The 27155-nt window shown below is 42.9% G+C and overlaps 2 protein-coding genes across 2 annotated transcripts in view; one reads left to right on the forward strand and one right to left on the reverse strand.

The window, feature by feature from the left end:
- Nucleotides 1–372: 372 nt before the first annotated feature.
- CAVIN4 (caveolae associated protein 4) lies at nt 373–20996 on the forward strand. The gene is made up of 2 exons (XM_045006816.1): nt 373–780; nt 20335–20996. Exons 1-2 carry the CDS (start codon nt 373–375, stop codon nt 20968–20970), a joined length of 1044 nt encoding a protein of 347 aa, XP_044862751.1. The 3' UTR covers nt 20971–20996.
- The window catches only part of LOC123364581 (dynein axonemal heavy chain 5-like), a 317201-nt gene continuing 307991 nt past the window's right edge, over nt 17946–27155 (reverse strand). The window contains exon 79 of the mRNA XM_045006814.1: nt 17946–25962. Within this exon, the coding sequence (XP_044862749.1) occupies nt 25744–25962 (219 nt within the window). The 3' untranslated portion in view covers nt 17946–25743. The remainder of the gene's footprint in view (nt 25963–27155) is intronic.

A 27155-nucleotide genomic window follows, 5' to 3' on the forward strand; every position in this document is an offset into this window, starting at 1 on the left:
AGCAACAGTAGATCTTAAATAAATATGCCAGTTGGCATTCCTGCTTAATTAGTAAGTTGCTTAACTTTCCCAGATTAACACTAATAACTTCACTGGTAAGAAGTGTGACCCTTTGAATGTATGTTCCATTCCAGACATTGCTTCCTAATTTTAGAGGTTTCATATTGCAAAAAGTATCCAAATAATCATGGAGGGATAGTCTGTAGTTATAAATATTTGACCATCCTCCAGGGGTGGAGTTTCACACCCTGCTCTGAGGCCAGCTGTCAAGCTTCTTGCACAGGTGCCAGAATTGTTTCCCTACAATTTGAATAGTCATCGTGGGGAGCATTTATACTTCAGTTCCCGTAAACCTGACTGAACGCAGACAAAATGGATCACCATGAAGTTACCTCGGAGGCTGACAAAATCCATCAAAATCGTCTCTCAAATGTCACAGAAGATGAAGAGCAAGATGCTGCATATACAATTGTGACAGTCCTAGATAAAGTGGCCAACATTGTACACAGTGTACAGGAGAGCCAGAAAAGAATCGAAGAGCGACACAGAGAAATGGAGAACGCTATCAAGACCATACAGATTGATATTTTAAAGCTTGCCCAGACTCATGGCAATACGGGCTACACTGTTAACAAGTTGCTTGAGAAAACCTGCAAAGTTAGTTCCCATGTTAAAGAAGTGAGGGCACGTGTGGAAAAGCAGAGTGCTAATGTGCGAAAGGTTGAAGCAAAACAAGAGGAGATGCTGAGAAAAAACAAATTTCGGGTTGTAATATACCAGGTATGAATGCACTTTAATTTATTTTACCTTTGAAGTTTTGCCACATCCTTGATAGTTCCTGGGAAACACTCGTTGTTTAACAAATCAAAAGACAGTTTTCCCAGTGTAGGAGTTGTGTTATAGGGTCTTTAGAATTGATTTCTGCCTCTCGGTGTCTTTCAACACGAACCCACTGATGGCAATTCACAGAGTCTATTATTAGTATTGGTTGGCTTTTCAGGCAGGAGTGTAAGATTAACCGCAGATCAGCAAGGACTATTTGTTGCCTATGTGAAAGGTAATATGAGGCAAGCACTGTAAATCTTGTCATGCTAGTCATGCCTGACAATCATCTGTTATTTTTTCACCATATTAGGTAGAAGTCCAAACAGTAAAACTATTAATGGCTCCAAAATTTAGTCATTACCTTAATGCTAATTTTCAAGTTTAGTGTATTTTATTTGCAGTTATCAAGGTTTTTTGTAGGTGTAAAAAGTTTTTTCATGGTCTCAATTCATAGGAACGAATATTCAAAACTAAGTTCAGACCTGCACCCCCTTATCACACAAGCCGTCCTTTTGCGTGTAGTCTCACTGACTGCTTTGGAAATACATGACTAAGGAATACTAACATGAGCAAGGTTTTGCAGGATCAAAAACAAATCATGTATTTTTCTTACATTACGATTATATTGTTCTTGTAAATGAATAAATAGCATTTGTTCTTATTGTCTGAATGCAAGTTGCTTGAAAATAAGTTTCTTGTCCATGGATCATACAAATACAAAAAAGTTACTCATGCTAGGGGACTTATAAGGATTGGCAGCTTACTGGAAAATGCTGCAATTCAAGGTGTTAAAGACTTAACCCTGTGAAGTTCTAAGCATGCTCTGTCAAGCTGTCCTGCAGTGACACAGGAGCATGAGTACCAGCCACAGGGCAGACTGCTATGAAGTGGGGCACAAACCCCAAATTCTGTACTTAGATTTTACCAACCAATTATCCAGTGTAAACTCCTCAGGCTCTCTAACAACCGTAACATGGAGTCACAGCCCATCCCATTGGGAACGCCAGTCTGTCTTGTCACGCAGATGGGCGGACGTGTGATAGATGGTCCCTGACACCAAAGATCACAGCAATATTCAGGTTAATCCCAGTCCCAAAGGACCAGTCATTTACCCCAGGTCTAGACAATGCTTGCAGCCAATCCTATAATAGCCTCTCTACAGATTTATTATATAGGAAAAAGAACTAAGCGTTCCAATCTTAAATTTCAAAAAAGTAATAAAAGCTTTTATAATAAACAAGCTCTATATGTCCTTAGGGCCAACTCACGCAAAGCACTGGGGAGCTTTTGCTTATGCCTAGTGAGCCTTGCAGCCTAGCGTCCAAGCAGCATAAAGATACAGTTCCTCTTTGTTAGGGTTTTTTAATTCCCTTTCCCCCCCATCCTGTACTTTGAGATGCAAACTCAGCTGATGGGAAGGATTCACTTGCAAGACCCATCTCCATAGAGGGGAGAGTAAACAACAAAGTATTTTGTCCTCTCAAATGTTTCACTCTAGTTCATCTGGTGTCGATGGGCCTTCCTTATTGGGCAGGACATAACTGCTGTTGGAGACCAGCATTTCACACTCGTTAATGGCTGTCTCCTGCCTGGTGATTTACAGTTACAGAGGCTTACAATGCAAACACGCAGCTATTACCTTGTAATGTGGGATACAGCCATTGTAAGTGAGATTAATGCCTGCAGCAACTCACAAGCATTCCATAAAGTCTAAACACATTCTTATCATTCTAATACCAATGTTAACAATACGAACACCCAGGTGAGCCAGACTGATTCTAGCTAGGTATTTGTCAGTGTTCAGTTGAGCATGGGGATGCGAGCCTGAGCTGGCACCTGACCTGCTAGCATCACAGGCGCGACTCCTCTAGAATTCAGTGGGGACTGAGGATGCTCGACCCCTTACTAGGACCCTAGAAGTTTTGTTCATGTACATCGTTTATCATTACGTATTCTTTAAAGTATCAGTATAACTTTTTTCATGAGAGTAGACCCATGTCCGTGACTGGGAGTGTTCATCTGAGAAAAAAGAACAGGAGTACTTGTGGCACCTTAAAGACTAACAAATTTATTGTAGCATGAGCTTTCGTGAGCTACAATAAAAAAAAGTTACTCATGTGCATAAGTGTTTGGAGGCCCTGGTTTAGCTTTTAAATTATTTGATCTCTAGTAAGAGGCGGTACTAGCCAAACCTCTGGTTAGCAATGAAAACAGTGCTGGTGGAAACTGATGATAGCATAAAATCTTATCAAATACAGACAGTGGGTCAAATTCTTCTCTCATGCCTCTGTGACCCAGTGACCTTGATGAGGTGAACATGAGGGCAAAATCTGACCTATCGTTTTTAATGTTTGCAAGCTGCATTAATAGTGCTCACTCCGCACCATTATGGTAGCTATGAGTGTAGATATTCTTTGTTTTTCCTTGCAAGTAATCATATTGCTGGAGGAAATTAACATCTTTGAATCCTTTGTCCGTTGGTGGGGTGCTGCTCCATTGCTCCCACTCTTCCATAATTGTTGTATGAGACATTTCAACATAGTCAATGTTCCGAAAATATTGGGGCGGGGGGGCGGAATGGCTAATTCAGTACAAAACATGGTGTTTATTTTTTCCCACAGACATGCTTGTTGTCATTTATTTTCAAACAGTTCATGAAAAAGCCTGTGGAAATGTCCTTCCAGAGATTGGGTCAGGGAGGATAGCTCAGTGGTTTGAGCATTTGTCCCCTAAACCCAGGGTTGTGAGTTCAATCCTTAAGGGGGGGCCACTTAGGAAACTGGGGTAAAAAATCTGTCTGGGGTTTGGTCCTGCTTCACGCAGGAGGATTGGACTAGATGATCTCCTCAGGTCCCTTCCAACCCTGATATTCTATGATTTATACAGAACCATAAAAGACAACTGCTGCTACTTCTATCGCCTCCTCTTAGGAGACAAAGGAGACTTTGCCAAGAGCCTCCACGCATCTGATTTTCTTGAACAGAATCAGCACCCTGAATTATCCTCTTCACTCTTCATATTCCCACCCCTGTTTAGATCAGCTACAGCAAGAATGGATTCCTCTTAGCACATATCTACACTAAAAACACTAGTGACACAGCTGCAGGGCTGCAGCACTTCAGTGTAGATGCTACTTATGCCAACAGGGGAGATTCTCCCATCAGGGCCACCCAGAGGATTCAGGGAACCCGGGGTCTTCGGCGGCAGGGGGTGGTGGTAATTCGGCGGTGGGGGGAGTCCTTCCGCTCCGGGACCCACCTCTGAAGTGCCCCAAAGACCCGTGGCGGGGCCCCCCCGCCGCCGAATTGCCGCTGAAGACCCGGAGCAGAGAAGCTTCAGGGGCCCGGGCCCCGTGAGAGTTTTCCGGGGCCCCCAGAGCGAGTGAAGGACCCTGCTCAAGGGGCCCCGAAAAACTCTCGTGGGGGCCCCTGCGGGGCCCGGGGCCTGGGGCAAATTGCCCCACTTGCCCCCCCCCCAGGCAGCCCTGTCTCCCATTGGCATAGGTAATCCACCTCCCAGAGAGATGGTAGCTAGGTCAACGGAAGAATTCTGTCTACATAGGAACTTAAATTGGTTTAATTGCACCACTCAGAGTGTGTATTTTTCACACCCCTGACCAATGTATTTAAATCGATCTTTTCTAGTGTAGACCAGGCCTCAGTCCCACGCGCCCACCCCCCAACAACTCACACACACTCATTAGCTAGTGGAAATGTCTTTTATCCCCTAGCTGCTAATCCTCTTGGGATGCAACATTTAACACCTTGCTGGTGGGTGGTAATTGTCCCCATGCCAGGAGCATTAGAGCAGAGTAACCTAGGAGTGTATTGAAACTTTACACATTGTGCTGGTGCGTGTCACTTTGTACTGCAGTGCTGCTACGCCGGGACTTGGTCCAGTGCAACTAGTGCAAACTAGGTTTAGTGCAAACCCTTCCCTCTCCCCCGCAAACCACTGCCAAGGCATTAATGGAGTGAAACATCACTGTAAGAGGCTTGACAGTCCATTGACATGCACTGAAGCAATTTGGGACTTCCTCGCTACTGCACTGTGTGCTAAATGGCATCATAACCGCGTTCATTATTGAGTTGGATGTTGGAAAGGAAGACTTCATCTACAGTGGAATTTCGCCTGAGAGGCATTAGGGATATTGTGAAGGACTTTGTGTAATGAGGGGAACGTGACTTACCTGTTTGGCTCAATGAATTTTTATTTCTGTAATGGCCTCTGTCAATCAGCACAACAGGCTTCGTTTATAAAATCAACACAGAGAAAATTGCCCCAGTTAATTTTTCTTAATTAATAGTTTTGATACAACAATTAATAGCGGCAGAAGCCGATTAGAGGATGCTGGCCTGGAAATGACTGTCCAAGAGCCCTTCATCCCTCACGAAAAAGAGTTGGATGAGCCCTTATGCTAAATGGAGACCTAATGAGAATCTTTGACCATGAGAGTTAGGGAAGTGAGAACAAGGGGTGATTTACTAGCCATTGTTAGAACTGAGGCTGAGAAAACAGTTGGGGGGTTCAGTCTGCAATTGGGTTAGCAAACTGCAGAGTGTAATTAGGCTCAGGTCAGTTGGAAGCAAAGCAAGTTCTCTTGCTGGTTTGACCTCAACTATCCAACAAGAATCGAAACCTTCCAAACTCAATGCAAGTGGGTTTGAGGCTCAATATGAATATTTTTCACTGTTCTAGAGAAGATTAATTTTTAAGGCCAGGTAATGGAGAGAGAGGCAGCCAGGTACCCCTGCCACCCAGACTGTTGTCATGGTTAAAGTCACAGTTTTAGTTCAAATTAGGGTACTATGTGTCCTGTTGGTACTGCAGTAGTATAGGTTGGAGAGACACAACTGTATAGGTAAGCAGTAGTCTCAGATAGGTTTGAGGAACAGCCCAGAGAAAGAGATGTTTGTCTGCAGTAAAGTGGTCTTTGGCTATTTTAGTCATTCTGGGTAAATAATTAAAAGATGGAATTAAAGTGCGTGCGTGTGTGTGGATGCTTTGTTTGTTTTTTTCCATTTTGAAGCAATCTGTTTTGTTTTTGTTTTTGGTCCTCTCTTGGAACTCTCTGGTCAAGCTGGGAGCTACCTCAGGTGAATTTTTTTTTAATTTAGAAGTTATAAGCTTAAAAGAGCCTAGGAACCAGTTAGGCAAGGTGCCTGAGGTAATATCTTTTATTTCAGGAACTAGTTACGAAGTCCTGTACAAAAGATGTCCTATGAAAGGAATTCTGGATCTCACTCATGGCTACTGACTTTCACATTTGAAAATGCTTTGACAATCAAAGTGGGCATTCCTAAAATGAGTTGACTTTCATGCTTTGGGGTTGGCCTCCCAAACAACTTTGCAGCCTTGTACCGCACCAGAATTGATTCCTCTCCACCATGATCACATCACTACACACAGGGCAAGGGCCTGGAATTGTGAAGAAGGTTGGCGAGTTGATTTGTTGGGATACACTGCGAACCTACCTGACTAGTTTACATGTATAGAAATAAAAATACAAACGTGACAGAATCATCAGGTCACCATCAAACTCCTGTTGCAGCTCGGTTGGTTGTGCACGGTTGGCTGGACACGGGTCTGGCACCCAGATGACATGATGCTGCTGCTTTTAAGGTGCTCCAAGTAAATTCCTTGAAAAATTAAGGTTTTTTTAAAGAGATAGTTGTCTAGCTAAGCTGATGAATGTGATGCCGGCTTGGTCCCCAGTCACTGCAGGGTTTGGTGTGCATTCTAGTGAATTTTAGTACTTACATTGTGCTTTACAAACGAACTATTTACTCTTCATATTACTCATGTGGCATAGGTGACTATATAATCCCATTTTACAGATGGCGAAACTAAGAAAGAAAAGTTAATTGCCTTAGCTAAAACCATAGAGAGGATCTGTGGCAGAGCAGGGCTGTAGCAAAGGAATTGCCTTCAGGGCCATGCTCAGGCCACTAAATCAGGTGGTTGGTCACACTTCTGAGCAGACTGCACCTGTTGTGGCCAACAGCCAAGTTGGCTTTTCAGTAGCAGAGCCAGCTCAGTCATCTGTGACTGAGCCCTAGAGCCATCAGTGGTATCTCCGGATACTGCCCCCCAGAACTGTGAATTGGCCTGTGGCCCTCCTAAAACACTGGAGGCAGAGAGGAGACCGCAAATAGCCTGTGCTCCTTAGGAAAAAGCACTTACAACCTGTCAATGCTGGAGTGATAAATTTACCCTTTCGGGGATATGTTTACAAGGAAAGAAGCTTGAAATTGAAGGGGGATGGGAAAGGCTGAGATTAGTCTGATCCCTAAAAGGCAGCTCATCGCTATGAACTTCATGGGCTCTGTTCAGATAGGATTATAAACCTGAACCAGTGTATTTTCTGAACCAGTGTAATCAGACTTATCCAGACTTACTGTTCTCCTGTGATGATATGAACTAGGCGAGTTAATAAGCCTCCTAGAGCCAACATAGACTTCCCAATCCGGGAAAATGAAGTGGTGAAAACAGCTGATCTTAATTTGCATTTGTATGGGACCTCTTTTCAAAGTTTTGCTTGGGTTTGGCCTGGAAGGCACCAGAATATTGTAGTTAGATGATCACCCTCCCGTTCCCATGTCACTTCCCCAAATCATTAGACAGCCTCGATAGTGATTTATCCATAGGAATTGTGGCTGATCATTATAAAAGTCTCCTTGGGGCTTATCCTTTTGTGCTGAGTCCACACTGGGGAATGGAGTTCTAATTCCCCGTGACTGAACTTGCCTTTCAGGATGAGTAGCTTCTGATTAAACTCTATATGCCTGTGAAGACTCCTGAAGTCATTTTCTTCCATGGGTGTTACAGGACTGAAGTTGCTCAGAACAGCACATTTGCAGAACTGGGAAAATCTGAGCTCATCAACAGCATGTTACAGATTTTTAGTGGTTAGCAGCAGCATCCTGGTATACAGGAACTCCTCACTTAAAGTCGTCCCAGTTAACGTTGTTTCGTTGTTACATTGCTGATCAATTAGGGAACATGCTCGTTTAAAGTTGTGCAATGCTCCCTTCTAACATCGTTTGGCAGCCGCCTGCTTTGTCCGCTGCTTGCAGGAAGAGCAGCCGGTTGCTGCTAGCCGGTGGGGGCTTGTAACCATGGTGGACCAGCAGCCCCCCATCAGCTCCCTGCTCCCCTACGTTCCCTGTGCTGCCACCCAGCAGCCTATCAATTGGCAGTTCAGCTGTTCCTCCCCCCACTGCCATGTGCTGCTCCTGCCCTCTGCCTTGGAGCTGCTCCCAGAGACTCCTGCCTGCTGTGCGGGGGGAAACAGGAGGGGGTTAATGACAGCGTGTCCCCCTCCCCCCTGCTCCTGTACCCTGCTTACCCCTTCTCCATATAGAGCAGGGAGGGGACACGGACGGAGAGAGACAGAGAGAGCTTGGGGCAGCAGCTGCTCTCTCAACTTCCTGATCAACGTACAAAGACAATGCACTTAAGAGTGGGTCAGTTTACTTGAAGGGGCAGTGTATATCTCTCTCTCCCACATACAAGGTGTGTGTCTGTCTCTGTCTGCTATGCTGTCTCCCCTCCCTCCTGTTCATGCTGCCTTGATGAGAGGCTACATTAACAATGTTTTAACCCTTGAGGGCTCAGCTGTCCTAGTTCATCATTTAGCAGCAAGGCATTCCCTGGGAAATATCCCACCCTCTGACTCCACCACCTCAACCAAGCTTCACAATCATCATTGCTGTGAACAGTATTAAATTGTTTGTTTAAAACATATACTGTGTGTATATCTATATAATATACAGTTTTTTGTCTGGTGAAAAAAATTTCCCTGGAACCTAACCCTCCCCCCCATTTACATTAATTCTTATGGGGAAATTGGATTCGCTTAACATTGTTTCGCTTAAAGTCGCATTTTTCAGGAACAGAACTACATTAAGTGAGGAGTTACTGTATTTAATAGAGCTGCATCGCTTCCAGCTGTATCTAGTCTGCAAGAACTGTACCTTTTGTTTTTGTGGGCCAGGACTGAAAGCAGGTTATTAGCAAAAGTCCTCTTTTATCATATCACCTCCTGTCTGGTCCCTGTCTCTGCCCCGTCTCACACATGCAGATATTCTTTATATCTACATTTAAAAGAAGCTGTCTAGGAAATTGCATATTTTGAGCTAATAATGACAAATTCACAGGGCTGCCCCTGCTGACACCACTCCTAAGGGGTACTTACTGGTCTGTCAGGGACTCTTCCAGAGGTACTGATTCACTGGGCTTACTTGTTTAGCAAACTTTAAATGTGCGTATTTCTCTGTCACAGCTTTCTTTCTGGGGCTGCAGCTGCCCTTTGCATCATTCAGAAGCTGTCCCAGGAAGTGGATGAGATGGGAGTTGCTCAGAATGACATTGTACAATTGTCTAACTTCTTGCTCACTGAGTTCTCATTGGATCACTCTAGTCAGTTAATGAGCGAATGGATTTCTTGATGAGACGAGGTGGGTGAGGTAATAGCTTTCATTGGGCCAACTTCTGTTGGTGAGAGAGAGAGAGCAGCTTTTGAGGTACACAGAGCTCGTCTTCAGATCTGGGAAAGATACTCAGTATCTCTGCTAAATACAAGGTTGAACAGCTAGTTTAGCATACATAGTTAGCACATGTTCTAAGGGACCATTCAAGGTGAAGTGGCCCATTAACACCTATGGAATCACAGGAGAAAAAGGGGGGTTACTGGGTCACAGATTCTTGTAATAAGCCATAAATCCAGTGAGTCGGGGCCCCCCTTCCTCCTTCCTCGGCATGCTCGGGGCTAGCCCCCACCCCCATCCCCAGCAGCCAAGCCCGGGCAGGCAGCGGCTGCCTCCCAGCCAGGTTGTCTCAGTCAGAAGCAACTCCATCCCGCTCCTCGCCTGGCTGCCAGGGAGAGTGGCCGAACGTGCTGGGGGAGGGGCGGCACTGGGAAAGAAGGACAGAGCCCCTCTCGCTCTTCTCTTCAGCAGGCCAATCTGGGGGGGGCACACTTGACCCCGCATGTTCCCCTCCTCACATGTCACCTCTGAATGCTCCAATAACTATTATGTGGGTGAAACCAGACCTAATCACTCCCCTCTTGAATGAACTCAGACAGGAAAATGATAAAAGACAAAAACACCCTATCACTTGTGCGTGACCATTTTTTACAACAGGGGTGTTAACGGGCCTCTTCACCTTGAATGGCCCCTTGCAACACGTGCTAACTACCTATGCTAAATGGTCCACCTTGTATTTAGCTGTGACACTCTAAGTACCTTTCCCAGACCTGAAGAAGAGCTCTGTGTAAGGGGGAAAGCTCATCTCTCTCACCAACAGCAGTTAGGCCAGTAAAAGATGTTACCTACAACAACACTGAGGGATTCATGTGGTTTGGGTTAAACTGGTGAACCTCTGTCAGAATTTAAGGAACACGGATTGTAGTTGACGCTTTATGAAAGTAAAATGAGGGATTTACTGTGCTGGCCACACTAAGCACTTTTCATTATGTAAGAACAAGTCTACATGCCAGCTGTAGCATCTGGCCCCAGAATGGCATATTTTTGGTCTTATGTGCAGAAGAGTTTATTCAGCACGTACTTAATGGGGTGAACTCCCACAGGTGCCCTTAAGAAATAATCCTGTTTTGCTCCTATTTGAACAGACTTGGCCTGATGGCAGAGATTTTAATTCCACATCTGCAAAACTACAGGAGGATCACGTGGGATTTAGTCCCATGCTTGCAGTGAAAGAGTGACACTTTTACAAAATGATGGGATGCTTTGTAATTGGGTATTCACCAGAGGCTAAGGATTGACTGAAGGGTTAATTGCAAGGGGGCTTTAGCAGTAACATAAATTGTGTTATGCTAAGGACACTTCTTGGTCAATGGATGGGTGGTTATGGTAATTTCTGTTAACCAGCTGGCTACATGGTTAATATGTGTATTAATAGGCATGAGGGTGATGTGGTGTTTTGGAGATTTACTTTGGGTGTTGCTTTGAATAATGTACGGTCAATTTAAAATGTAAATTCCTAGGCTGTGATATTGTTTTGATTTAATTTCTTGCCTACAAGCTGCAGATTGTTTGCAGGCCTGCCCAGTGAGGGTATTTTTGTTTTCCTTTATCATGCATCGAACATTTCTAGGTTGTTTCTTTTACAAATCAGCTGTCAGTCACCACTCCGTCAACAAGCTGGGCACTGGACTGCCTATTACCTGATTTGTGCTCCAGCTTCAGGAGTGTGAGGGGTTTATTAATCCCATTAGTGTTCCTTAAATATTTTGCATAATGTTTTAAATGTTTTGAGTATTCCCCCCAACATGTATGCTCAGGGTGACAGGTCACTGGCCCGTTACTTTGCTCTGAGCAGCACAATAAAATGACATAATTCTGTATTTTTGTCTGTTTTGCCTGTAGTTTTGGTATAATATAAGGCTGTTCTGACTTTGAGGAGGTTGAGAATAGTTTGGCTTGTAATGGTTATTGTAGTTTTCAAAATAGATTCTGGAGTTGAGGGGATGTCATACTATTTTGTTTTTTATTTTTATTTTCTATACATTATTATCATTTTTTTTAACTTTTTACTTGGGACTGGGAAATGAGTGGGAGGGTTGTGTGTATTGATCATTTTAGTTCTAAAGTGAAAAGTGACTGTAAATAAATGGTTTTCTGGAGTTTCATGACATTGTCTCAATTATTTCTGGATCAGATGTTTACAAAGACAGAGATGGTCTTTTTTAACTGCCAGCCTGGCAAACTCAGTCTGGGCACTGAGAGACAAACCTAGTGCACATACTTAGAATTTTTAATTCATTTAAGTCATTTCCATTTCTCCCAGTAAAAATTGACCAATTTTACATTATTTTTGTGTTATTTACATTACATTCTTTTATCAAATCATCACTAAAATGATTGTGTGTTTTTCATTTACTAAACATCCATTCTTCAGTAAACAAAAATTTTTAGTAACTGTTTTGACATATTTTTTATAAAAATTTGTATTAAAAATGGCAAAAAAAGTTACAAAAATGAAAATTGTTGAAAAAGTCAATAGTTTTGAACAAAACTTTTTTTTTTAAATGTCATTTTTCTATGGAAAAAAACCCTTGCATTCAGAAAAATTTGACCAGCTCTACAGGCCAGGTACTTTTCGCCTCATGGCGAAGATTCTGGAATTGAACCGCTGGCTCGGTACGTGGTGTTGGGTAGAGGGTTTGGGTTTTGTGGAACATTGGTCCAGCTTTTATGGGGAGAGGGGGGTTATCTAGTTTGGATGGCCTCCACCTCAGTAGAAGGGGGACCAATCTCCTTGGGGACAGGCTGGCTAGAGTAGTCAGAAGGGTGTTAAACTAATAGCAAAAGGGGAGGGTAAAAAAGAGGCAAACTATGAGCATTCAGTTAGCACAAAATCAAGATGTTGAAAACAAAATTAATCAAGGAACAAAAGGGCAGGAAGAGAAGAAATTCTTGAATTGCCTAGACACCAATTACTAGAAGCCTGAGTATTAAACAAGAGGAATTAGCATTGCTCATGGATGGCATAAATTCAATATAGTTTGTATTACTAAAATGTTATAGGATGATTCGCGCTCCTGGAATGTTAAAATCAATTGTTATAACCTATTTAGGAAGGAATGAGTATGGAAAAGGGGCAGAGGGAATGGCACTCAATAGGTATGTCTACTTTTACAGCGTTCAGACACAGCATGGCCAGCTAGCCCAGGTTTAACTAGCACTATAAACATAGAGGCACTGTTAGGTGAGTAGGGTAGAGACAAGCCAGTATCACAGGCTGTGGACCCTACACAGCTCTCTACATGCCCAAACAGTGTCTCCCATGTCTACCCTGCTAGTCTACTGCCTCCCCATTGCCGGAGCCTTTTCCCACTACAGAGAAAGACTCCAGCAGTGAGGAAAGGCTCCAGCCACGGGGAGCTGCCAGAGCCTTTCCCTGCTGTCCCCCCCGCCCCCTGCCAGAGCCTTTCACTACTACCTACAGCTACAGGTATCTGACACACCTCTACAACTAAAGATAAAGCCATTTTTGACATAGGCCTTATCTGTTTCCTAGTTACTGACAACTCGTTGGGTGAACTACTGGTCCCATTGAAGTCAATGGAAACTTTGCCATTGACTTCAATGAGGGCCAGGTTTTTATTCTTTGTGTATTATTGGGTGTCTAGTAAGCACAAGGTTCGAATTTAGGCTCAAGCCTAACCCTCCTTCCATTGACACACAAATTGCACTAATCCAGGGCTTGCCCCCAGGGTCCCAGGACCCCATGTGTGTGCAGGGTCTGAGCACACTAGGTCAAGCAGGGACCCAGGATTCAAGCTCTGTTGCTTTGCGGTGTAGACAAAGCCCCTCTGGCCTCATGCTTTGGGTGTTCACCAAACATATCCCACAGGCCAACTTCCTTGTCCTCAAGTTTGACGGACAGACACATTTTCCCACACTGCACTGGCAACAAAAGGCTAGAGCAACCCCGGTTTGGGAGCGTGCGAGGAAGTCTGGGAAATGGGTGTTTGGTCTCAGGCCCACACAATGCAGTGTAGATACTGGAGCTCCAGGGTTTAAGAATTCCTAAACCAGAGTTACAAATGAATGTAGACTCAAGTCCGCGGTTAACCACCCCAGGCTCTGCTAACTCAAGTTCTACTAATCATGGGCTTACACTGCGCTGTAGCCAGGCCTTTAGTTTCCTCGTATGTAAAATGTGACATTCTCATTCTCATTTCTCTTGGGGTTTTTTGTGTAGCCTTGAACACCTTATGTCCCTGTGAAACAATATTTTAATGTGTTTATAAGCCAATTGTTACATTATAACCCCCTTTTATCGGATGCTTGCAAGTTTGTGCAACAATCACCATTTGGATGGAAATTTTCCATGTCTGGTCTCTGCTCACGTGTGTATTTTTGTCTGGCAAGTTTGAACAAAATGGTTCAGTTGCTTGTGAAAACAAGGGGAGTGAGGGGAAAAATCAGATTTTCTTCTTCTTCAAAAAAGTAAGGAAAAAGAAGCTTTTTTTAAAAAAAAAAACCAGACCAAACCAAACCACACCACTGCAACCAGAATAGTTGCAGCTTTTGCATCTCAACTGTGCATGGAAAGGCTCAGCTAAGGAGCACTGTCCAGCCTTGTTTGGGGGATATTTGTTGCTGTCTTGGGTCTGACCCTTCCTACGTCACTACTGGAAAGTCTCTCAACCTCTCTGCCCTGTAATGAGGTTATTCTTGCGTACTCACCTCTCAAATGTGCTTTAAGATAAATAATGTTTTTTTCATTACTTTAAAGCTCTGCTTTATCAGTGGAATAACCATCTTACTCGACGGGGGAATATTATGGCCTCAGTGGATTATGTACTGGGGCTGGAGCAAAGACACTTTCGTTCCAGTCCTGAAGCTGACATGTCTTAGTTGTGTAAACTTATCTTCCGGGTTTCTCCATATGTAAAAAGAAAAGATTGAGTCCTGCCTCACAGGGGCACTGGGCAGGCAGTGGGGAAAGGCTCCAGATGAATTAAGATGTATTTGTACATTTTGAAAAGGGTCAATAGCGCTTTATTCCATATCAAAACAAATGCATCCCCCTTCCTTTAAAAGAGCTTTGTTTGCAAAAATTAAGCATTCCGAATTTAAGAGTTGACTGAGCAGCTCTCGAGACCATCGATGTTGGTATTTAATGAAACTTAGAACACTGGAGAAGTTCCAGAGGACTGGACGAAAGCTAAAGTCACGCCAATATTTTAAGACTAAAGGGGATGACTCAGGTAATTATAAGCCTGTTAGCATAACATTGATCCCAGGTAAAATAATGGAACGGCTGCTATGGGATTCAGTCAGTAAAGAAATAAGGTACTGTAGCATAATTAATTTAAATCAATATGGCTTTTATGAGAAATAGTTTTTTGTCAAACTTTATATCCTCAGATGGGACTACACATTTAGTTGATAATGAGATGTCTGCATGTGAACTAGTACCGCCTGACACTGATTAAAAAAATCCTTAGCACTATACAAAATCACTGTTGCATACATTGCATTGACTAGAAAATGGCTAACTGCTCATTTGAAAATGTAATTGTTAATGGGAAAGGATCATCAAATAGGGGATGTTGTGAGTGGGGTCCTGCAGGAATCTTGGTGAAATGCTATTTAGTATTTTCCTCAATCATCTAGAGGAAAATATAAAATAATTGCTAAAGTTTTCAGATTTCCCAAAGATTGGTGGAGTGGTAAATAACAAGGACAAGTCATTATACAGAATGATTTTGAGCATTTGGTAAGCTGGGTGCAAACATACATGTATTTGAATTCAGCCAAATGCAAAGTCAAATATTTAAAAGCAAAGAGAGCAGTAGAAGGGACTATATCTTAGAAAGCAATGACTCTGAAAAGGATTTTAGCGATCATGGTGGATAACCAGCTGAACATGAATGCCCACTGCGAAGCTGTGGCCAAAGACAATTGGTGATCCTTAGATCTATAAACAGAGGACTATCAAGGAGCAGTAATGAGGCAATATTACCACTACATACCACCCTGGTGAGACTATTACTGCAACGCCGTGTCGCAGTCTGGTGGCCACACTACAAAAACTATTGAAAAATTGGAGAGGGTCTCGACAAGTGACACAAGAATGATCGGAGGTCTGGAAAACCTGCTTTACAGTGAGACGTTTAAGAGGTTCAGTCTCTTTAGGTTATTGAAGACAAAGTTAAGAATCGACTTACAGAAGTTTGGAATTTCCCATGTTAAAAAATCAAGGGGGAAACAAAGACATTCCACTACTTGTTAGGCAGCACGAGAATGCTCTGTAAGCCCCACTATGTACAGTCAGTGAGGCAGGAGTCCTTGTCTCATTCCATGCATCCCTTTCTACAGCATATGGAAGAAGCTAGGACTCATTAGGACCCCTGCCTCTTTCCCTGTGCACCTTCACTAAGGAAAAGAGGCAGCACTGGCTAGAAGTTTCCTAAGTTGCATACACAGGCACAGACCCAAGAGTACACTGGCAGCCCATTAACAGATTTCATTACAAATTCCATGGTGCACGCACACACAGTACAGCTTTTATAACTTTGATTTAAATTGAAAATAAGAGCGAAGGTATCCACAGTGGCAATGGAGCTTTCAGGTTCTGCCGGAAGGAATGGCTTTGTGTTATAAACATCAGGATTGAAATATTTTACTCTCTGTGGGGACATCTATTCGAATGTAAGCAGCAATGGTGCAGACCTCTATCCTCAAAGTAGCTACAGTGAGTTTCATATTGTTTACTTTGTGCTGTTCAGACCAGAGCTTAAAACCAGCAGCTCTGTTGTACGTGACTGTTAGTGAGCTGGGGCTGCATGCTGGCAGAATGAAGTACTCAAAAGCAGGACAAACCCAAGTTGAGTTTTATGCACAGTCTTAATGGCACTGGTGTGCACAGGCATTTCTAGACGTATTCAATTATGTGATCAGACACTATTTCACAAGTAGTGCAAATATTAATAGCGTAAATACAATTTACCAAAAAACCCAATCTGTGTAGCATCTCTTACTACGGTGCAAGACTCTGTCACTACACAGAGATGATAAACGCTATTTCTGCAAGGCTTGAGCTGGCAAGGTGCTGAGCGCTCTGGCTCCTTTCCAGCCAAACTCTTAAGCATAGGCTTAACTTTAAGCACATGGGTAGTTCCCATTGACTTGCACCAGCATTCTATAACTCAAATCACTCCTATCTCAGGGGCTAGCCAGCTGGCTAGGCCAGGTAAGATGAGGTGAGTACAATAATTTACATTGCCTTTTCCTTTTTTAATCTGATCTGGCTATCTTGCAAGCCATCGCCTTGTGCTCCTGCTGCTGGAAGAAGGGGGAAAGCAGGCAGGCGACTTACTCCTTTCCCCCTCCTAGGGCTACTGCCACATCCTGCTGTTTCCATCAGCGAACAGTCTATTTTCTTGGTAGGACTATGGGGAGAGGTACTTACCCAGTTTAGGGCTTGAGCCTGCACCAATGAAGTCAATGGGATGTTGCCTTTGACTTCAGGGGGAACAGGACCAACCTCTTAGCCATCTTTCCCCACCTCACAGTCCCCCCTAGTGCTAAGACTGACTCTCCTCAGATGTGCTAACTCTGGGAGACAGAAGCTTTTATTCTCTTCTTCCCTAGTAAACAAAAATGACTTTTGACAGTGTAGTGCTAAAACCTGTTGGTGGGTCAGAGTGGGCAGTTCCCTACCGGGATGAAACATAGCCCTGATTTTTATTTTGAAAAAACCTTCAAAATGTTGACCAGTTCCAGTAAGACAGTGCATTTCTGTAGCACCTCCCATTTAAGGATTGCAGCGTGACATACAAACCTGAATGAATTTAGCCTTTGTATACCTGGTTTCTCCAGGGGAGAGGCAGGAACTGAAGAACAGAGAAATTAAATTATTTGGCAAAAGTCACACAAGGAGTTGGTTGAAAAATATTGCTCAGAATTCCTGGGTGCCAGTCCCATGCCCTAGACACAAAACATTCATCTGATCAGTTACAGTTCATAGTTCTTAATTCTAATAGGTGTTACAGCCAGCCTTTTAAACCAGTGAACTGTAAATCTAAATACAACTGAAGAGATGGCATTCAGTAGGGAACACAAGCCTGCTGGAGTCTTCTGTGCGCTAGGGGTTGACAGTAGTTAGCCCAAATGTTGTCTAAAGAACCCAAGCTCTCGTTTTCTTCTTATAGGAGGGACTCTTAAATCTCACCCTACTGTACTCATCCCTGTATGGCTTGATGTTTCAGAATAGTTAGTAAGGAAATATTGTTGTCAATGTTTCAGCCAAAGTAGTGGTCTGTAATTTACAAACATGAAGAGTTTAATTACAGAAAAGCTGCTCTATGTTAACACTCTCCCTCATTTTATGAAAAGAAGCTATAACACAGCCAGGTAATAATAATAATTTTCACACATTAATGAAGATTATTAACAAAGAATTCTAGTTCTTGCTCGTGCTGGTTTTGATATATGGAGTTAAATAAAATTCAGCTGATCTCACAGCAAAATAATTTTCCCTTAATTTTGATAAGCATTAACAGCCATTTTAAAGAAGCCAGAATAAGATGACCAAAATATAAACAGCCTTTATTTGCCAAGTGGCTTAATATATTTTATTATATATTACTGATAGTTAATACTTTGTAAAGTAAAATTAAACATGCATTTGCATTTTGAAAATTACAGCTGTTTTTCTGGCCAGAAATCAGTTCAGTTTGCAGTGCACCATACAGGAATTCATCAGCATAAGATACATTTGAGAAACTGACTGGCACTTCGTGGACTCTCTCATTCAAACGTCTTTGGTAGTTAGAAAATATTATTAAGCTATGGCCCAAATTCTGACAAGCTCCAGGAATCAGGTGTGATAAGCCCACAAATGGGAAATGATACATTATGCAAAAACAATATTAATATACCATGTATTCTGCCTGAGGCTGTGTGAGGAGCTGCTCCTCTTGGGAGTATGAACAAACTTTGTACAGCGTTGTTTGTGTGCACAAGGAGGAGATTGCTGGGGTAGGAAAGGGGTGCCAGTTTCCATCTCACAGCTGCTACTGGTTCTGCGTTTTCTGCTATGTGTCTGCTAGTATCAGAAAGAAATTGACTCTATCGGGCAGATCCAGAATCTCCATGAGAATCATTACACTGAGCTAAATGGTTCTTGGCTCAGCTGCTGTGTGACTATGATTTGCAGGTTGGGTCTACTCTTTTCAGACGTATCCTTTTACGGAATATTCACCCTCAGCTTTTTGCACATAATTTACCATTAAAATGATGCTCAGTAACTTACTGCCCAAAAAGAGCTTTCAGAAAATTCTGGTATAACACACACTTTTCTGGCGGTTAAAATCTCTCTTCCTCTAGGTAGCTACAGCACCCTTATCACCTCAATGGCTGAGATGCTCACTCCTCCACAAGCGACCAATTGCACTGCCTCCCTTTAGATCACTTCTTTTCAAAATGCAGCTACCGTTCCTCCCCAGCCCCCTGCTGAACTCACTGACAGGGATGAGTGGATAGCGGGCAGCCAAACAAAGCCAAAGGTGTAAAGTAAATGTATTTTATCATATAGTTTCACTGCTTAGTACATGGCCAGCATGGCACTTATCTAGACTATGTATTTAATATTCAGTACAAATTAGCAATCCTTGTGACATGGCAGGCAGTGGATACCAAGGTGATTAATGCACCATTCAATAACCTCCCATTGAAGACCTACTACAGAGACCCACAAAGATTTGCTGAGTGGTCAGTTAATGCATTAACATGGGATAATATACATTTACTGTTGAAAATGCCTCTATGCCTGTAATACTAAACAACGCCATTCGTGTATTTCTAAGGGTTGCCCACCTCTACTACTGCCACCTGGAGCTTTGCTTTTGTTGCTGAATTGATAGGGGAGGAGTAAAATGTGGTGCTGAAAAGTGACTATGTAAAAATGGCTTCCCATTCAGCAGATCAGCTCCTGGTGTGTACTGAGCCTTACCAGCGCGCGTCAGTGACATTTCACTCCTGTGAACCGAAGGGTGTGTTGTCACTGCAGAGTTCACCCAGGCTCTTCCCTGGGTTTTAGCACAACCCCTGTCACTATCCACATGCACTAACCTTTTACCTGGGTTTGGAGGTGCTTTAAACCTGGTCTAACGTCCCTACTTGGATATGGATTAAAGCCCAGACTTCACTTGAACTTGGGCTGGAACCTGCTCCCTTTGCAGTGAGGACACAGGCTATGCTCCCAGCCACACGTGGGCGCGTGCATAAGCAGAGGACACAATAACACCAGTAGGGTTTTGCAGTGAGGCCACTGGCAGTCAGGCTAGGCTGAGCTAGGTGCTCAGACCTGGGTGCCTGGCCTAGCTGCAGTGAAGACATACTCTAGAAGGGTCTGAGCTGGACTCTGTTCCTCCCTGTGCATCAACAGATTTCACTGCTAACGTCCAGTTAATTACAACTGTGCAAACCTAATGAAAGTAAGGAGGGGGCTACAGGTTCATATGGGACGTTGATATGGAGTCAGTGAGGCTGTCTGTAGGTGAAGGCCAACTTGCCCTGCATGGTGCTCATTACTGGTGATGTATGAGAAGGAAAGAACCCAGCTTGACTCTCCAACCTCAGAATAGCAGGGCTGGTAGCTAGAAAAACATCCTTTCTAACTGCAAACTAAGCACATGTGAACTGCAGTCCATTGAGGCACACTAAATGTGGGACACAATGATGCGAGTTTTACATTGTTCATCCCTTTTCAGAGTAGAACTAGCCTTTAAAGCAATCTCCCTAATAGGCATGGGACTGAACAGAGGCTGCAAAATCAGAGTTTTTCCAGTCCCCTTTATCCTCAGGAGATCGTGCAGGTTCTCAGGCGAGACCCCACCTCCCTGTGCCACATCATTATAGCTCAGTTGTTGATACTTACAAATAAGAAGCCAAAAAAACTATATGCTTAAATGCTCTGCTCCTTTAAAACACTAGCGGAACGATGTCTTTATGTTTTCATTCACAGGAGGAAACAGAATGTCCATCTTCGCTGTCTGTTATCAAAGACAGGACAAGAGGTGAAAACCTGGAAGAGCAATTCTTCCCACCTGATGACCTCTCTTCTGATGAAGAATATTATATAGACGAAAGCAGAGCATCCCGATTTAAAAAATCAGGCATGAGACGCATAGATAATATCAAAAAGGCATTTTCAAGGGAAAATATGCAGAAGACCAGACAAAATTTTGGCAAGAAGGTGAACAGGCTTCGAACTAGAATAGTGACACCAGAGAGGCGAGAGAGACTGAGGCAGTCAGGAGAAAGGCTGAAACAATCTGGGATAAGGCTCAAAAAAACTATTTCAAAAGCAGCTCCAACAAAGGAGACATTCAAGGTCAATAAGAAAGATAAAGAGCGAACAGTAGCTGAAGGGCAAGAAGGAATCCAGGAAGCTGGTGTGCATGCAGTTTCAGTGAGTGGGGCAGAAGAACCAGTCACAGAAGAGATTTCCTACACAGAAGTGATCACCAAAGTAAAGAAAGACAAAGGCAGTGGAACAAAAGGCACATCCCAGCCAGCAGAGAAAATCGTTCTTAAACAGGAGGCAACAGAAGGAGGAAGTGATAATGGTCTTCTGTTGGACCTCAAGCATCCAGCATAAGTGATTAAGTAGTATATACTGTGTTATTGTACAAGAGAAAGCATAGTTAGTATCTGTTCACTTGGACAGATTGAGAGTGTGTGTAACTTTTTATTGTTATAGCAGAAAAATATATCGGTGCTGTTCTAGTGTTTATATGTATAGCAGACAATGTGTTTGTTGCCTTTTTATTACTACGCAAAGTCACATAAACAGAACAAAGGGTCTCATCTCTCTTGACGTGTACATATAACTTCAATTAATGTGAATGGGAGTTACAATTGCACATCACAAGGAGATGGAAACTCCTTGTATATTTAAAACAAAAATATAAGGCACTTAATCGCCTTGTTGCTATCTTTAGTTTTATGCACAGAGGCATCCAAAGAACATCTCCATTTATCTCATGCCAACATCAAAAAGCAAACAAGCAACTGAGATAAATGTATTACTTTATATTAGCGGAAGGGAAGACTACAAGAATTGCAGTAAGACTCTTTTTGGACCGCCCGCTCAAATAGCAGGAAGAGGAAATTATTGCTTTGGAGACAGTGCAATGAAAAGCAGCAGAGCCAATAGATTTTTGAGAACTGTTATCTGAAGTGACTAATAGGGATTTCTAGCATTTTGAAAGGGGGGATTGATGAAGTTGAGAGATGCACTTTCTGAAGCAGCAGCAGGTTAAAAACAATAGGACAAATTAAACACTGGAGAAATCTGGAGGCAATGGAGAACTCTGATAGAATAGCTGTATTATGCAAAGGTCAGTACAAGTGTCATTTGGTACTGAGGAAGGTGATGGTATAAATTAGTAGTAAGGGAAACAAGATTAATATATGAGCACTGAGGAATTGAGAGTTAAAAACAAGAATGTGGGACTAAAGTGAACTTTGAGAAGGGCAGGCCCATTTGCCTTTTCTGTGCAAGAACTGATGAATAGTTGTTCCTCTGCTCCAGTCATACAAAACTGAAAACAGTTTCAGAATTAATTGCCACTGACAGAGCAGAGGAAAAACAGATTGTTGTTTGTTTGTTTTTTAAGGTAGCTGCTGAGATAAAAGGACCACTCTGTTTTCTGCTCTTGGCATTTTGCTCGGGTTCTAAACAATTAAAATCAATGCCAACAAAAGCTATTGACACGCAGGCCAATCCATATCCAGTTCTTTGTTTCCTTCTCATCATCACTATCGACCAGTCACAGCCACAGAGAGTGCAAGCCAGACACAATCTTTAAGAGTATGAAACGCAGTGTTTGTAGCACTAAGCAGGGAGGAATCCATGCCCTGAAATGAGGTATGTTAGTAAACATAGCCATTGTACTGGCAGAATAAGCAGGGTTTAATGGGCCTCTTCTGTTTAAGTTTACTTGATGTCTCCTTAGTACTTACATAAAATTAGATCTCAGAGTGAGGGATTGATATTTGTACAATATTGACAACAGCTATGAGTTTATTTACTGTCCAAGATTCTATTTTGACCCAGGACCCATGGCTAACTGGTCAAGCTATCATTCAAACCCAATTAGATTTGATTTCCAATACTTTGCCTGCCAGTCCTGTGATTCAGTCCCTGGTACCTAGAATCGGAATTTTCTGAATTAGGAATTAGCTATGGCAACTATGGAACACCGGTTCTAAGGGCTTAACGATATACTATGTAACTGGCACGGCAAAGCTTTCAAATTGGATTCGTGGTGCCGGTTTGGGATGAATGAAGTCATGAAGCACTGTAAGCAAGACCAATGTTTGCATAACATCTATTGTAATTCTATTCAATACTGTAATAAATAACTATTAAAAAGAAAAAAAACCCAAAGATTCCTCAGTGCATATGGAAGGAGCATTTGAAAGTTTAGCTGGCAAGCTATGTAACTGTGTAATATTTTTCTTGTTCTTTATATCACTGTAGCCATCTTCCCTTGCACAGATGGTAATGGTGACTGTTTCTGATGTTACATAGTCCATGTTCTATTTTGCGTGAGTTGATGTTATCCTACAATAAAAAGCCCTAATAGAGACTCAGTCTGTTTCTTAAATACATATTTAAAGCTATCAAATAAAGCTGTTTTACTGCAAGGTACAAATTGTTAAACTTGCAGTAGTTTGCAGGCTACTATGTGCTAACGAATGGGCCTCTATTTTTAAAAAAGCTATTTCATTTTTTAATTTTATTGTAACTTGATAAAGCAAAGGGGTGATAGAATTAGGATGAAAAGCTTTATTTGACCCATTACATGGAAATTCTGTCAAATTATCACATTTATTAGATTTGCTTTTATAGCAAGAAGTGAGCTCTTGAGTCGTGCAGAGTATTTCAAAGTACCCGCTTCATTCTAACAGAGTGTAGTCGCAATATTATTTTGTTAACTGCTGCAGCTTATTAGGGCATCAAAGTTAATTTGCTTGCCACATACAGAAAACAGTAACTGATTGGAGCCTCTAGAGTAGAGCAGCCTTGTCCTGGTTAATGTCCTCTCTGATCTTTTTCATCGTTCCCCAAAGTGTCTAAGCCATGTTCTTGAAGCCTGATCCTATATCCCTTTCACACCTCGAACTCTCATTGAAGTCAATGGATGCAAGCAGCTGCACTCCAAGCGGGGGGAGCGGTGAGCCTTTTGACAGTGTGGGCTCCTTTAGGTCTATCGTCTCCCGGGAATTGCGTGCAGTGAGTTCTGTGCACAGATCAAGGGTAGAGTGTGACCCTTAAGGTACAGCTTGTTCTCTGTTTTCCAGGAACAAGTCTAACACTCTGTGCTAGTTGTGGAAGTGAATTTTACTCCTCCAAACAGTAAGAGTCCTGCAACTACTAAACATAAAATAAAACCGACTGTACGAAAAGTTGAACCCTGTTTGTGGACCAGTTGGCCGGATCACTGTTTAAATGGACAGAAAAATCAAAGGTATCGGCACAAAAAGCAAAAAAACAGAGAGAGAGAGAGAGGCTGGCAGAGCATTCCCTGTAGGCTGTTCTTTCCCTGGCCCCAACAGTAATGCCTATTACTTTGAAAGTGTCCTGGCCTGGCAAAAAGAAGCCATACAGCTTTTCTGCCAGTAGTAGCCTTGTTTCTGTTTTCAAACCAAGCCTGTCTACACCCATCCTTGCTGTACACTGGAAGCTGCATACACTGCTAATAAAAATAATAAACTCCACAGCCATTTCTGGATAGAGCGTCTACTGTGCCGGCTGCTGTTTCTTTCAGTTTCATCACAAACAGTATCAAAGGGGTAGCCGTGTTAGTCTGGATCTGTAAAAGCAACAAAGAGTCCTGTGGCACCTTATAGACTAACAGACGTATTGGAGCATGAGCTTTCATGGGTGAATACCCACTTCGTCAGAACCATGCACACCCACAGGAGCGCTATGCCTGCATGCACAGAGGAGATAACGGTCAGGCAGAGGTTTGTCTCTTTGTATGCACAATTACCCACTTTACAAATGAAATCAAAAGTAACTGCATGCCAATTAGACAGGCCTTTTTGTGTGCAGACATTTAAACTTGTGGTACATCATCAACTTTTTCTTTTATTTTAGTATTATAAAAATAAGGGGAGAACAGTAAAAAAAAACCACAAAGAAAAAGAAAGGAAGGAAGTGGGTGGGGCAGAGAAGGGAAAGGAGAGTGACACCTTGCACCTCAGTTTCCAGTCACTAAGAATTAGTCAAAGGTTTCTAAAAGTTAGACCAAATCCTGTTTCTCCAAAACATTAGCTGCCAGCTTAGCCAAGTGTCTATCCCTAGAGGCAGTCTCCGTCTAAGCAATCTGAGTCATTTAAAGCAGTGCTTATAGCCAGAGAACCATTTGGATATAGCACCATCTTTCTTCAGTAATGCTGCAGCTGATGCACTTGGAACTGAAACATGGCTGCATAATTCCAAATCTGTACCCTGGCTCCTTTTTGGCTCCAGAGGCCAGTCAAAAAAGTTCAGGCCCCTGGGGCTGTTCTACTTGGGAGCAGAAATTAATGAGGGAGCTGATATTTTCTTTGATGGAGGGTTGTTTATTTACAAGGCATGCAGGAGGAATAAAAAAGCAGGATCATGTCTTTGATTACAGCCTCTTTAGCCAGCACCAAACCCAGAATCTTCCTCTAGGTTTCTCCTGGCTCACCCTGTGCTTACAAGCAACTGCTTGGCTTTCTTCCAACCTCTGAGGCTTGCTCATTCTGCTTGTTCTGCGTGCACGCACACTGAAAACCCCTCTGCCCACATGGTCTTTAACTCCTGGGCGGATTCACATCCCCTTTTGTCTTAGGTGGGGAGGGGGGCTTGTGATTAACTTGTCCTGACAGTTGTGTTATTTGAAGGGTGTATTTGTACCCACTTCCAAAGGGGCTTGTGTTCTTTGCAATCACCAATACCTGTCAGCATAACAGTATTATAAAGAGGAGATAAGATCAATAAAGAATCACTGTAAAATCTAGTTAGAACAGTAGTTTCAAGCAAGAGGCATTTTTAATGGGGATATATTTTGAATGTGGAATAGAGTATTTAGTAGAATGAGCTAATTTATACAGCAAATGGGGACAGATTCGGTGCAACTAGACTTTATACCTATAATTGTTTTCCATGTCACAGATTTGAAGGTTCCCTGGTTGATGTTCCCAAGTTAAACATGTTTAATGATTCCTGCTGCGAAAAGATCATACAAATCACCATGCAGATACAGCTGTCTCTACAAATATGATCTGCTAATGCCCATACATCTATGAATAGAAATATACCCCTGCTACGTAATAAAACTAAAGCCTGAACGCCCTTTGCCCAGTATTCCAATGGGATCTTATTGCCATAGCGTTATTTGGAATCACAGAGTAATGCAACACCCCTTAGAGTCCAGTGGTCAGGATTTTGCACAGTTTTCAAATATAAAGAGAAAATGTATGTCAGATCCGTTCGTCGAGGTTTTTTGTACACAGGACAGGAGTACAAGCTCCCTGGCTGTTTCTTTGGATCCAGTGGTGCTGTGGTGCTGATAGCGTACACATGGACCACAGGAAGACTTGTGAACAGCACCTAAGGGGAACATTAACAAAAAACAACCCACTCAGAGAGCCATTCCAAGGACACTGAATCCCACTAGTGACTTACCAAACCCACTAGTGACTTACCAGACAAGAGCACACTAGGTAGCACATAGGAGGCACAGCACTGCAGGGGACATCGAGGGGCGTGGGCCACCCCCCGACTTTTTCTGCTGCTTCTTTGCTTACAGCAGTGCTGCTGGGAAGGTGCTTTGCCTGGCTCTTAGCAGATGCAGCAGGGAGTGGAAGCCCCACGCTGCTGCTTAGCCCTGCACTATCGCAAAACTATCATCAAGCCAGTGAAAGCCCCAGGGTGACTGGGGTTGGGGGGGACCTGGAAGGTAAAGGCAGTGGGAGGGGGACCTATAAAAGAGCCAAGGAGTAGAGGAGAGTGGGGAGAGTGGCGGGGGAGCCTTCTTCCTTCTCTTTCCCTGTCTCTCCATTAGCTTTCCTCATTCTTTCCCCACCCTCCTCTTTGCTAATTGGGAGTAGTGGAGCTTCAAAGGAGAAGTGCTACTAGCAGTCCCACTTGCCTGTGCTGTTTTGCTTGCAGTGGTGCCCGTTGGGGGTTTATCCAAACCAAATCTAACTATCTGAGATTTACCCATCACTACACATTACACTTGTGTGCAGCTAAATATCTGACACCAAGAGTCAGCTTAATCACAGCTATACATAGGATTTGCTGCATAGAAACTGCATATTATGCATTGCTTGACTACAAGAAGTTTATAAATATTTGCTTCAGTCAGTCAGGAAAGGCACGCATGTGGGAAACATCTTACCACGAACACAGAATGTTACAGTTGGCTGTCACAATGGCAAAGATCTCAGACACAGTTCTCATCCAGTGGGAGGCATAAGTGATTTAGCAACCACAGACAGGAATTCCCTGACCCACGACTGCAATGTAGTTACCTCTGGGGCAAAGCCTGGCAACATTTTACAGAATACAGGAACCCTACAGAACAGTCTAGAGTGGGAATTGAAGAATACTGCACCCAGCTGACATCACAGAGGCAACTGTTTTTAGATAAACTTAACCAAACTGAAGTTGGAGCAAGACCTCAGAGCTAACACATCTACTTGTGTAAAAAAATGCCAAGGATTTCAATGATCCCAATGGTCTGGTCTCCAGTGGCTTCTATCATACCCTATCCTACTTAGCTTACAAGTTTTGATGGG

This window comes from Mauremys mutica, chromosome 2 (genome assembly GCF_020497125.1).
Source record: "Mauremys mutica isolate MM-2020 ecotype Southern chromosome 2, ASM2049712v1, whole genome shotgun sequence".
In the NCBI taxonomy this organism is placed as follows: domain Eukaryota; kingdom Metazoa; phylum Chordata; order Testudines; family Geoemydidae; genus Mauremys; species Mauremys mutica.

What these genes read in the sequence shown, in the direction of transcription:
- CAVIN4 (XM_045006816.1), top strand. Translation starts at nt 373, where the DNA reads ATGGATCACCATGAAGTTACCTCGGAGGCTGACAAAATCCATCAAAAT. An exon ending in TTCGGGTTGTAATATACCAG is followed by an intron (nt 781 to 20,334) that starts GTATGAATGCAC and finishes TTTCATTCACAG; the next exon opens with GAGGAAACAGAATGTCCATC.